Raw genomic sequence first — 12529 nt, 5'->3', positions numbered from 1 at the left:
GGCGCTGCATGGCGCCCACTGGAGTAGGATGCCTGGGCTGGGCCCTTGGTCCCAGAGCTCTGAGCAAGCCCAGGGCTGCTCTCGGCCTGTTCCGTCATCTGTGAAATGCTTCCTGAGGTCGTCGCCAGAAACAAATGAACAAAGGCGGGTGTAGCTCAATGCATACAGCCGGCACTCAGTGTCACGTTACTATTCCAGCTTCAAGCCAACGTTCCTCACCTCCACACACACAGTCAGTTTATTTGCTTACTTGCCGCACCTCCTCCGACCGGCACATAGTAGGCCCCCAAGAAATAAATGCCAAATAAACCACAGGGTATATGCACAACCATCCTTGTCAGGGGGCGATGGGGTTCTGGTGTTCCCGTTTCAAAGAAAACTGAGGGTGGAGAGGAGCCCGCACAAGGTCACAAGGAGTGGGCCGCAGGGGAAGGTTTCCGGCTCACATTGTGTGCCCTGTGTGGGCCTATAGATAAGACTAAGCATGTCTCCAAGGCACTCTCACAGAGGTGACCTGAAGGGTTAGCCTCACAGACTGGGGCGAGGGGCCTGGTGCGTCAGTCTGCCTAGCCCCAGGGAGTAAGGTGGGCTCACACCCCTTTCTCCACACCGGAGGCTCATATTACCAGTGCACACGCGTCACTACAGGTTCTGGGGGCCGGCTCATTCCGCAAACCGATGAACTGCCACCACACTGTCTAGCCGCCCACTCGGACACAATCTTGCACCTTTAAATTCGGGGTGCTACAGAAAGTCCCGCCCCCAAGGAAGCGTGCAACTCGGTAGGGGGCGTGGCCTGCTAGCCACTGGCAGAACCAAGTAATATTTTGGAGCAAGGACACGGGGCTTGAGCGCTCTGATTGGAGGCAGGGCCTTCCGCTCTGCGTGAGTTTCGGAGTCTGCGGCCGCCTCCGGGGCCTAAACATTCGGGTCCTGAGTTCTTCACATTCCGTTCCCAGGCGGGTCTGGATTTGGGACCCGGAGAGACTTGCTGCGTCCGCCGGTCGCTGTGCTGAAGTCTCAACGCAGGTACAGCCAGAGCGCGACGGCCCGTCCAGGGTCACCGGTCCTCCGGCGTGGAGCGTGCTTGGACGCCGGTCCGGGGGCGTGGCCTCCGCGAGGGTCCGGGGCCCCGGTAGTGAAATGAGGCAATGGCTTTGGACCTCCAGGCCGGAGTTCGAATCCCATACTTGGGTACATCGCTTAGTTTCTCAGAGCCTCTGTGCCTTCCCCTGTGGCCCGGGCCTTAACAGGCCCCCAGGAATTACTGCGGGTGCCCCGACCCTGGGTTTGGCAGAGGAGGGGGAAGACAGTTGGCCTCCCAAGGCGTTGAGGGCCCGGCTGCGCAGAGTCGGTTTATTTTTAACCACCCGCTCCCTTTCCCCCTTCCCGGAGTTGGAAAGCTTTGGGTTGGGGCCTGCGTGACCCCTCCAGGGATTCGCTTGAGTCCCAGGTTAGACAAGCGGCGGGCATTGAAAGAGCTTTATAGTTTGTAAAGCGTACTCCTAGTTCCGCTGGAGGCGGGTAGCAGTTGCTGGGCCGTGGTGGGCATCCCGTCAGTCAGCCTTTGACCAACCCAGACCCTAGAGTCTGCTTTTGAGTCTCGGGGCATGGGGGATTGGAGCTGGGGCTGAGGTCCCCGGGTGAGTCAGGCTTCAGCTATTCCAGGCATCTCCTCACCTGGCAACAGTCCTGGGCACCCACAGCTGAACAGGGAGGACAGATGTCCTTGGTGACCTCAGAGCTGGCCCTGAGCTCAGGGTCATCGGCCCTGGAAAAGACAGTTCTGCCTGGTGCCTGGCTGGTCCTCTGGGCTTGCTCCTTGATCACCTTCACCCTCAGCTCTCAGGGCCTAAGGGCAGGAGTCCCTCTGGAAGAACCTGAGGCCGGGGCCTGGTGCATGGAGCCCCGGGAAAGGTCTCTGCCTACACTCCCCAACTTCTAGACTTCTCACTTCTAACCCTTCCTCCCCGATGTCTGGGCCACTTTACAGGTGAGCAGGTGGCTGGGGCTCCAGGCCCTCTGCTTCCCTTCTCTGTTGCTTAGGCTCCCCGCAGCTGAGGACGGCTCCCCATTCCCATTGTCCCAAGCCCAAAGGCACCGTCCCTAGGTACTGGGCCAGTCCTCTGTTGGAACTTTCGCAGTGTAGAGTTACTTTATTTGCTGTCCGCACAGCAGGGCCTTTGGCCTTGACTGGCACATACCCACTGACAAGCAGCTCCTGCCCCCTGCTGTGCCCAGCCCTGGTTAAGAACTGGGATGAAGCAGCCTTCAGGGACTCTGGAGGTGGGCGAGAGAGAGCCTGGAGGCTTTGCAGCGTGGGTCCAAGCACCCATTGTTCACTGTGTGCCTCAGCAGCCTGTTTCTCTGTAAACTTGGGGTGATGATAAGGCCCTCCTCACAGGTCTTTTGGTGATGTCAGGAATCCTGGAGGATAGGGTTGGGGAAATGGGCCTCTTCCCTGACCTTTCTTATGTGAGCCGACCTGTCCAAGGGGTGGGTGGAAAGTTTGCAGATTTGGGGAAGGGGGCTCAGGCAGTTCTCCTTCCCCCCACAAGAAACCTTGGAAGCAGCCTCTTTGTCACAAAACTCTCAGGAACCCCTGGTGGGCTTAAGTCAGCAACCACAGCAGGATGGCAACCAGAGTGCTCACCCATAGGTGCCCTGCTGTCAGCCTGGCTCCCCCCAGACTTGGCGGTCTCTGCACCCTGGCTCTCTTTCAGGCAGACAGACATGGCACAGTTCTCCCAGAAACGGGGGAAGCGGCATGATGACGACGTGTGGGGCAGCGCTGTGGACTTCCTCCTGGCCAATGCCCGCCTGGTACTGGGTGTGAGTGGGGCTGCCATGCTGGGTATTGCCACCCTGGCTGTGAAGCGGGTAAGGCCATGCTGGGCCAGTTAACACTTGGGGCTTCCAAAAGAAGACCACAGGGCTGGGGCCTGCAGTGGGGCCCTGGGAGGTGGGGTGGGGACTGTCCAAGGCTGTCACCCAGAAACCTTGTTTGCTTTGCCCCAGGGCTTTACCATGCTGCCCAGGCTTCAGACACTCTGACCTGTACCCCTCTGTCTGCAGCTCATTGACAGGGCTACCAGCCCTCAGGACGAGGATGACATCAAGGGAGATGCTACATGCCGGGAGGACAGTTGGAAGGAACTGAGCCTGCTCAAGGCCACGCCATGCCAACAGCCCCGGTCCTCACCTGCTGCCCTCAGCCATCCTGTGCTTCTCTCAGCCCCCTCACTCGTTGCTCCAGGTGAATGGCACCCCTATTCCTCTAATTGGGTGGGTCCCCCTTTGGTGGTCACACTGAGGAGATGTATACAGCCCAGGCTCTGCTGCTGACTGACTATGACCTGTGCAAGATGCTCCTGCCCCAGGGCTGTGGGCTCCCTGCATGTTTAATGGTGTGTTTTCCCGCCCTCCTGCCAACCACTGGGACATGTGGACTTTGGGGGTGGTATAGAGCAGGGCAGTAGCCTTAAGACTCTGGGGGGCCTCAGAGGGGGAAACTGAGGTCCAGAGTAGCAACTGTCTACTCTGCATGAAGCTGTTTTGGCTCCAGAGAATTTGTTATCAGACCACTGTGCATATGTGGGCACCTAAGCTAAGTGCCTTCTCAGGTGGTCATCCTATGGGTGAGGAAAATGAAACCCAGGGCCGATACACAGCTAGTAGTTCTGTAGCATTCTCTTGGTCTGTCACAGGGCTTCTGACATGTTCCCTGGCCTTTCACTCTGCAGAGGGGCCTGCAGATGCTGACCCTCAGCCAGCTCCTCAGCTTAGCTCTCCAGCACCACTGTGCCTGACGTTCCAGGAAAGGCTGCTGGCATACGAGCGAGACCGTGTGAGCATCCCAGTGTCTCATGTGGCTCTGGCCAAGCAGTTGGCCGGTGACATTGCCCTGGAGCTGCAGGCCTACTTGCAGAGCAAGTTCCCAGAACTACCTTTTGGGGCGCTTGTGCCTGGGGGGCCACTTTATGATGGCCTGCAGGCAGGGGCTGCCGACCATGTGCGTCTCCTGGTGCCCCTGGTGCTGGAGCCAGGCCTGTGGAGCCTAGTGCCTGGCGTGGACACTGTGGCCAGGGACCCTCGCTGCTGGGCTGTGCGTAGGACTCAGCTTGAATTCTGCCCCCGTGGAAGTAGCCCATGGGACCGCTTTCTGGTGGGAGGCTATCTCTCTTCCCGTGTCCTGCTGGAACTGCTCCGTAAGGCCCTGGCCGCTTCCGTCAACTGGCCAGCTATTGGCAGCCTTCTCGGGTGCTTGATCCAGCCCAACATGGCCTCAGAGGAGCTGCTGCTTGAGGTACAGAATGAGCGCCTGGAGTTCACTGTTGCTGTGCTCCTGGTGGTCACTGGGGCTGACACGGAGGATCGGCTCCTTCTGGCCTGGCCCCTGGAGGGGGTGGCTGGGAACTTCTGGCTGCAGGATTTGTACCTGGCAGAGGCTGCCAGGCTGCGAGCTTTGGATGACCATGATTTGGGGACCCGCCGGCGGCTGCTGCTGCTGCTGTGTAGTGTCTGCCAAGGCCATCCGGCCCTGCGGCAGCTGAGCCGGAGCCACCTGACCCAGGTTGTTCTCCGTCTGGGAGAGGAGGATGTGAACTGGGCTGAAGAGGCCTTGGGCACACGCTTCCTGCAGGCAGTGGAGCTGCTCATCGGCAGCCTAGAGCAGGCCAGCCTACCCTGCCATTTCAACCCTGCTGTGAACCTCTTCGACAGCCTGCACCCACAGGAGATTGACGACATGGGTTACGCACTATACTTTGGCCTGCAGACCCCAGAGGGGCTGCTGTAGATGGGTGGGACAGGGCTGGCAGCACGTGTTCTGATGCTGGTGAGCTGCATGCTCCTCTCTCCCAAGGATTTAGAGGGCAGTTTTTCTTTTGCTTTTCACCAGAATGAAAGAGGGTGCATTACCTAGGCCTGCAGGGTTAGCATGCGCATAGGCAACAGTTGCTGGAACTTCTAAGTCCAGAGAGCTTGGGTTGCTGTCACCTGAGCACGGCTGTGCCACCTCTCAGGCAGCCTGGAATGCCAGCCTCTCCCCTTCGGCCTTCTAGACTGACCCTGGACTTGGGCTTGGTCCATTGTCACCAGCAGTGACTCCATTGACAGAATATGGCTTCTGCCGTTCTAGGCAGTGGATAAGGCCAGCTCTGTTTTTCTGTTGAGAGGGTGAGTTCGGTGCTTTGCTTGGGTGCCAGCTCCAGGCATCTCTAGGTCTCTGGTGTAGGATGGTAAACACTGTGTGTTTGTTCACCCTCATGGGCATTGTTACCTGGTACCTGCAGGATGCAGCTTTGGCTGGCTTTGAGGCTGGGGTTTTCCGATGTCATCTGTGGTCTAGTTTGCTGGTCGAGCTCTCCTCCAGCCTGGAGTGGGGGCTTAGCTTGATGAGCAGCCCGCCTCATTCCTTCATGGAGGGCCTTCTGCCCTCCACCAGGTGAGCGTCCTCTTCGGGCAGTGGAAGCCCCTGGGAGGGCCTCTTCTCCACCGGAGGAGCCAAGGTTCTGTGCCGCCTGCCTTCCCCAGAGCCAAGGTGTCCCGCTAGATACTGGTGGGCCCGGCAAGAGAGCAGAGGCTGGTGCATCGTCGGCTGGCCTCCCCAGTGCCAAAATGACTGCCCTCAGCTGACGCCTGTGTTCTCACTGAAGCTTGGCAAGGTGGGGGATAGGAAAGGGAGGGTCTGCCTCCCCTCCCAGGTGTTCCTCCTGTCTTTGGTATCCTTCCTGCTGAAGCAGACCTGTGCCTCGAAGAATGTGAACAAGAATAAAAGCAAGGATTCACAAGGATTTATGTGACTCATGCTGAGCTCTCATAAGCAGTTCTTTGGAGTTCTGGAAACTTGTCAGAGGGTCTTGGGACCCACCTGGAGGTAGCATAGTTTAACTGGTAGAGGTTATCTGGAGGGAGATGATTACAAGAGTCCTGGTGTGATGTCTTGCTTTTGTAATGGGAACCAACTAGGGTTTTGTTTCTTCCCAAAGCCCGAATTTTGTAGTTCAAAACCCCTTTGATTTCTCAGATGGCTAGAGCTGCCCCAAGCCTTTCAGCTAATATCATTAGAGAAGTGTGATTTTTTTTCACCTTCCTTGTTTCTCCTTGTTGCTTCACAAATGGGGGGCAACCTTCCCCGAACACATGGAGAGGCAAGTACATCAGTGTCCCAAAAGAAGCCAAAGCTGGGGCTTATCTCCATTGTCCCCATATGACAAACGAGACCGTGTATATTTGGGGTGTGGGCACCACAGCTGTACCATTCCCACTTGCTTGTCCCCTTTCAATCCATTGTACTTTCTAAGGTGACCACCCTCCTTCCAACTGCGATTACATGACAAGCGAGGACAGGATTAGAGTGCTACTTCATCCGAGGGGCTGTCACATGGGACAGATGCTTGTGTGCACCTCTGGCTGCAGGGTCCAGGGCTGCCTCTGGAAGTCATGAGGCCTCTCCAGCACCTAGACAGCTGGAGGGCTGCACTCAGGCTCTGGCCAGGGTCAAAGGGCAGGAGGTGGCTAAGCTGAGGGCCATTCGGTTAACTTGTCTCAGGAGCTGCTTCCCTCAAGCAGCTGAGGGCTGGTGAGGGAACAGGCTGGAGGCAGAGGTTGTGCTTCAGGATTCTCCTGTAGAGTGGGGATTATGTGACACCCGTTTCCTAGGGTGGTTGCGAGGAGTAATTTTTGGTGGGAGTGTTAGCACAGAGCCTGGCCTGAAGCGGGTGACCCCCGCAAACCAGAGAGACTTGCTGGCCCAATAGCACAGAGCTGGAGCACAAGGGGCCCTCCGCTGCCCAGCCTGTGCCTGACCATGGCTGTGCTCCTCAGGATAACCAGTGGCCTGGGGAAGGCTGGCCTGGGCATGGCCAGAGCAGTGGGCCAGGAAGTGAGCCTGGTCCAGAGGCCCTCCTAGATGACTGAACCCCACATGTGGCCCCATCTGGGCAGGCCTCATGCTTTCAGTGGTTCTGAACTTCCCCTCACACACCATAATTTCAGTAAGAAAAAAAACTGGAGCCCCGGCTGGTGTAGCTCAATAGATTGAGTGTGGGCCTGCGAACCAGAGGATCACGGTTCAATTCCCAGTCAGGGCACATGACTGGGTTGCAGGCCAGTTCCCAGCACGGGACACATGAGAGGCAACCATACATTGATATTTCTCTCCCTATCTCCTTCCCTTCCCCTCTAAAGATAAATAAAATCTTAAAAAAAAAAACTGGGATGGATTAAAAGGGAGAGAAATGAGGTGTTTGTGGTCACAGTACTGTTGTATGGTTAACACCTGGGACTTCGGTTCCTAGCTGGAGAAATGCAACCATTCACCATTTTGCTAGGACTCTGTGCAGGAGGAGCTCAGCTCAGCCCCGGTCTGTGCCAACTGCATGGGGCATTGCTGCTCTGGGCCACTCTCTTTGTACACAGGACAGTTCCAGCTCTGAGCTAGGTGCCGTCTTGGCCCAAGGTCTGAATGTGTTAATGCTGAGACCCTTCAGCTGTGGTGCCAAAACCTGTCAATCCACGCCTTTGGTTTAACTTTACCAAGTGACCCAAGGCCTGGAATTGTGACAACTCTGGTACAGCAGTGATGCCACTTGCTCAGAATTAAAGGAATGCCAGAGCCAATAAAATACCACCACGAACATGGCAAACAGGGACTTAAAAATTTAAAATGGTACCCACCTAATTCAAGAATACTTCTTACCAGAGATCAAACACATTGTTTTTGTGAAGTCACTCATAAGAATGTCTCCTCAGAAATACTTGGCTGCTAAGAAGCAAACTTAACTGCGTGATGTTCTGTCAAGGGGCAGTGCCAGTCGTCCTGCAGCAGGTCTGCCCAGTTGTTTCAGTCTTAAGGCCTGAAGAGAGTCTTTGTACACAGGCTTGGGGGACAAAGCTTGTACACAAGCTTTCTCATTAGGGGATTCCTGGGAATGGAAAGCACTCAAACATAGTTCAGATTCTGAGGGATCTGGCTAAACTGCCTTTTGAAAGGGCTTCGGCCAGCAGGCCAGAAAACCAGCCTTTCGAAAGCCCTGAGCTGTGGCTTGCCCAGTGGAGCGGAAAGGGAAAAGAGGCTGCGTTTGGTAGGGAAGTGTGTGGCCCAGCTCTCCACCAGGCTCGCCCAGACACTCACCACTGACTGCATCCTGCCTTCTCCTGATATTATGACATCTTCCTGCTTTGAGTGGAAAATATAAGTGCAGTTCCTACTCCCACTTAGTGATGCCTGTGCCCTGGTGCACGCTGAGGAAAAGTGGAACCAATTCAGGGTTAGCTCAGGAGCCACCTGGTTTGAGGACCTTAATGAGCCAGAATCTACCTCCAGAATAACTGCCCCTGAGCTAGTGTGCAAGCCACACAAGGAAAGCACTTTACTTTCTGACTTTGGTTCCAAATGGGCCTTTCCCTTTAAGACCTGGGATTTAGCTGGCCAAGAGGTCAGGCTTGGAGTCCCAGAGAATAGACACGTAACCTGCAGGGGCTCTAGTACAGGCATTCATTCCCTCCTCCAGGTATGGGAAGAGTGCTGGGCCCAGGGTCAAAGTCAGGGTCAGGGTCAGAGTCAGGCACAGCTCAGCCTGAAGCCCATAGCCCTGGGCTACTGTTCCACCTCTTCCCTGTTCTAAAACAAGGGACCATCAGCCTGGTACATGACACCAATTGCATTTTTCAAAAGTGTATTTTTCTTTTCTAATGAGAAAACTAGGCCAAAAAAACCCTTGCCCTGACTGGTGTGGCTCACTGGGTCGGACACCATCCCCCAAACTGAAATGTTGCTGGTTTGATTCCCAGTCGGCACAGGCCTGGGTTGCGGCGGGCCAGGTCCCTGGTTGGGAGTGTGTGAGAGGCACCCACACATTGATGTTTCTCTCCCTCTCTTCTCTCTCCCTTCCCCTCTCTAAAAATACATAAAATCTTTTTTTAAAAAAGGTTTTACCTGTTCATTTTTAAACGCCCCCAACCAGGGACCTGGCCCTCAACCCAGGCATGTGCCCTGACCAGATTGAGTGCCTTTGCTTTGCAGTCTGGCGCTCAATCCACTGAGCCACACCAGCCAGGGCAAAAAAAAAAAAAAGTTTTTTTAAAATCCCAGTAACATTACAATTTGGTTGCATCTAATTCAACGAGGAAGCTAAGGGTGTAGTGGATGAGACCCAGAGTGTATTCCAAAGGCCAGCACAAATGGCTGAGGATGGTGTTTTGGATCATCTTTACACTGCTGCTAGTTTTCCGAGACAGCACAGTTTAATTGGCTGGGGCCAGCTGGCAGGAAGGCCAGTCAGGCTGCCCCCAGCAGCACCTCCCAGTGTGAGCATGGATGGCCTGAGGCAGGGATGGAGCATACATATGTCCCTAGCAGGACGGGCTACCGGGAGTGAGTGGCACTGCACCGGCTTGCTAGTCGACCCCATGCCATCTTTGTATTCTAGTCAGGAATCCTGGGTTCTGGGCTACAACAGGCCCCAGAAGGAAAGGCAGCTGTGAATTCACCCCAAGTGTTAGCAGTGTCTCCTCCCAGTGTCCCAGATCTGGTGCCTGACGTCCACACAGTGCTGCTGGGCACTGGACCTGTGCTCAGAGTGGCAGGCTGCAGGAGGGAATGGGGCCTAGTTTTCTGCTTCCAGCTGCTCCAGGAGCAGGATGCACCAGAGACAGTTCCCCTCCAGCAGCAGCAGCTGTGTGGGACAGCTACTCTTGCTGTTTGCCAGACTGGGGTGGGCAGAGTTACTGTGGGGATGTCTTAGGCAGAAGCCAGGCTTCCCCCTTCTCTGAGGAACAGCAGGTGGCTCTCTTCAGCATGGAGATGATGTGGATACTCCAAGAGCTCTGAGGTGTAGAAGTGAAGGCAGACTGTTTCAGTTCCCATTCAGCTGCTGCCAGGGAAGGCATTTACTCATCAGAGCCCCCGTGTCCCTAGCAGGAGAGCTGGGAGGCTGAGAAACATGGGGTGGTCAATTATGTGGCCTAATTCTTAGTTGCAGCTAGGGCTGGGCTTAGTAAGTAAGGGCGGGGGTGGGTCATTTTACTCTGTCCTGCATTGTGCAGGCCATAGGAGATAGAGTTCAAACCCTTCCAGCCACCATCGGAGGTTCAATTTAGTGCGCTGGGTGAGTGAGCCACCCAGAGATGTGGGAAATTCCCTCACAGGCTGTTGTTCATGAAGACTGCACTGTGATTGGGCCTGACACCCTACACCAAGGAGCCTCCAGGTGACTAACGCTGTGTGCCACAATGAGGCTACTTGGGCGCAGTGGCGAAGACAACGCTGGTGCTGGTGGGGCATCAGGACCTGAGGTGGTGTGTCCTTCGGGCAGTCCAGCCTAGCAGTTCTTGGTCTTGACACACAGGGGAAGCTACTTGTAGAAAGATTATAACCCACAAATGCATCTAGTACCCAGAATTTATAAAGAACTTCTGCAACTCAGCAACGAACAACATAGTTGAAAAGTGGGCAAAAGACTTGAACAGGTATTTATCCAAAGATATAAAGTGAGCCCTGGCTGGTGTAGCTCAGTGGATTGAGCGCGGGCCTGTGAACCAGACGATCGCGGTTCGATTCCCAGTCAGGGCACATGCCTGGGTTGCAGGCTGGTTCCTTGCAGGCCAACTCCCAGCAGGGGACGCACAAAAGGCAACCATACATTGATGTTTCTCTCCCTCTCTCCTTCCCCTCTAAAGATAAATAAATAAATAAAATCTTAAAAAAAAAAAGATATACAGTGGCCAACGCACACAAAACTAGATGTTCAATGTCAGAGGTCATTTAGAAAATGCAAGTCAAAACCACAATAAGATTTCCCTTTACACACTCTAGGGTGGCTGTAATAAGAAAAAAAAAAAAAGGTATAGTATTGGTGAGAATGTGGAGAAATGGAACCTTCTTGCATTGTTGATGGGAATGTAAAATGGTGTAGCTGCTGTGTAAACTCGTTTGGTGATTAAACAATTCCTGTATGACCCACCACTGCACTCCTACACGTACCTGAAAGAACTGAGGTGTTCAAACACTTGTGCATGACAGTGTGCAGCAGCACTATTGACGACAGCCACAAGGTAATCAACAACCCAAAGTCCATCTGCTGAAGAATGAACTTTGAAGAATGAACTTGATGGAGTCCACCCGCACAATGGAGTATCACTGTCATGGAAAGGAATGAACAGCCAATATGCTTCTAACATGGATGAGCCTTGCAAAATACTAGGTTAAGTGAAACATGTCAGACACAGCTGACATTCTGTTATGATCCCATTTACATGAAATGTTCAGAATGGATAAAAACAACAGCAGAAAGCGGACTAGTGGTTTCCAGGGCTGAGGAGAGCCCAAAACCCCACAAATGCAAGACCAGGCCCCACACTAACTGATGAGGTGCTCCAGGAGTAATTCCAGACATCTACACTTTGAAGACTACCCCCTGCCATCCAGCCAGAGCAGAGCCTGTGGTCTAACTGAATGGTATGGGGCCCAGAGTGCCAAGACCTCAAGAAAATTCATCTGTTCAACAGCCAGCGATGTGACTGGGCAACCCACCCCAGTCACAACCAGACAATACAGCCAACATGGTTATGTATTACAAAGTAAAGGCAAGTAAGAAATATGGCAACCTCTGGAGGTGGTTGGTTGTAGGGCTGCGAGCAGTTGGGCTTAACATTTGCCACTTGGACTGGGACTAGGAGGGGACATCGTGAGGGTCAGGTGCTGGCAAGGGGTCCTTGGGCACTGGCTGGTATCTATACCCTCTGCTCCTGCCACCATTCCCCAGACACTGCATCATATGCACTCAAGTAAAGGGGAAACTTCTTTATTGAGGCACGTGAGCTGGGAGCATCCTGGCCACAGCAGGTTCTAGATAGAAAGAAATCTTCTGCAGATGTAAGTCTGGAACAAGAGCCATTTCCTTGGACCCCACCTTCCTTTCTCAGGTTATGTGTGGAGAAGCCCCTTCCTGGCTACTCCAAGCCTGCTCTGGGAGCACTGGTCTCTCACGGAGGTGGAGGAAGCCCCAGAGGCCACAGCTGCAGGACATGCTGCTCCACTGCTAAGTGCTCTGGCTCCCTGCTTCTCCATGGCATTCACGGCAACAACCCCTGTGGGATCTCAGGGAGCAGCTTGTGACTTCTCAGTAGTGGCCATGGTCACTACCCTGCCCTTATCTGTTCTGAGGGCAGAAGGGACGAGTGTGCCCAGGCTGATGGCAAAGACTGCATTTCCGAGGTTTCTTGGCCGTGGACCCAGGGTCTGAGGAACTGGCCCGGGCTCTTTTGCTTCTGGATTCCAGTCCATGGGTTTTCCCTCTGCCTCCTGGCCAAGGTGGAGCCCCCACAGTCCCTATGGGAAGAGTCAGAGGAAGTCTAAGTTCAGAAAGACATACTAAAGTGAAAGGAAATACAGGTTAGTGTTGGGTACAGGGTGTCCTCTAAAGGAGGGTAGTCACCCCCGCTGAGAGGACAGGCTCTCCTCACTCTGCACCAACACAGTGTCAATGCCTGAACCCTGTGCTCTTGAAAGCCTTGGCCCCCTCTT

The 12529-nt window shown here is 54.5% G+C and overlaps 2 protein-coding genes across 5 annotated transcripts in view; one reads left to right on the top strand and one right to left on the bottom strand.

Annotated features, from left to right (window-relative positions):
- Positions 1 to 120: 120 nt before the first annotated feature.
- On the top strand, positions 121 to 7012 carry MIEF2 (mitochondrial elongation factor 2). Of its 4 annotated transcripts, none has more exons than XM_037068848.1 (4): positions 121 to 178; positions 2728 to 2880; positions 3076 to 3256; positions 3708 to 7012. In XM_037068848.1, the coding sequence occupies exons 2-4, from the start codon at positions 2734 to 2736 to the stop codon at positions 4796 to 4798; spliced, it is 1419 nt and encodes a 472-aa protein (XP_036924743.1). In that variant the 5' UTR covers positions 121 to 178; positions 2728 to 2733; the 3' UTR covers positions 4799 to 7012. The 4 variants fall into 4 exon arrangements, with proteins under 4 accessions (XP_036924743.1, XP_036924742.1, XP_036924744.1 ...); XM_037068847.1 differs by lacking the exon at positions 121 to 178 and adding an exon at positions 828 to 1029; XM_037068849.1 differs by lacking the exon at positions 121 to 178 and adding an exon at positions 828 to 1029 and having other exon boundaries at positions 2724 to 2880; positions 3744 to 7012.
- Positions 7013 to 11791: 4779 nt separating this feature from the next.
- Positions 11792 to 12529, bottom strand: part of TOP3A (DNA topoisomerase III alpha) — a 42196-nt gene continuing 41458 nt past the window's right edge. Inside the window, exon 19 of the mRNA XM_037068759.1 lies at positions 11792 to 12334. Within this exon, the coding sequence (XP_036924654.1) occupies positions 12156 to 12334 (179 nt within the window). The 3' untranslated portion in view covers positions 11792 to 12155. The remainder of the gene's footprint in view (positions 12335 to 12529) is intronic.

The sequence above is a fragment of the Sturnira hondurensis genome, unplaced genomic scaffold (assembly GCF_014824575.4).
Source record: "Sturnira hondurensis isolate 20B ecotype Veracruz unplaced genomic scaffold, ASM1482457v3 Scaffold0018097, whole genome shotgun sequence".
Lineage (NCBI taxonomy): Eukaryota > Metazoa > Chordata > Mammalia > Chiroptera > Phyllostomidae > Sturnira > Sturnira hondurensis.
Note: the sequence above shows the minus strand (reverse complement) of the source record. Positions and strands in the feature narration are given on the sequence as shown.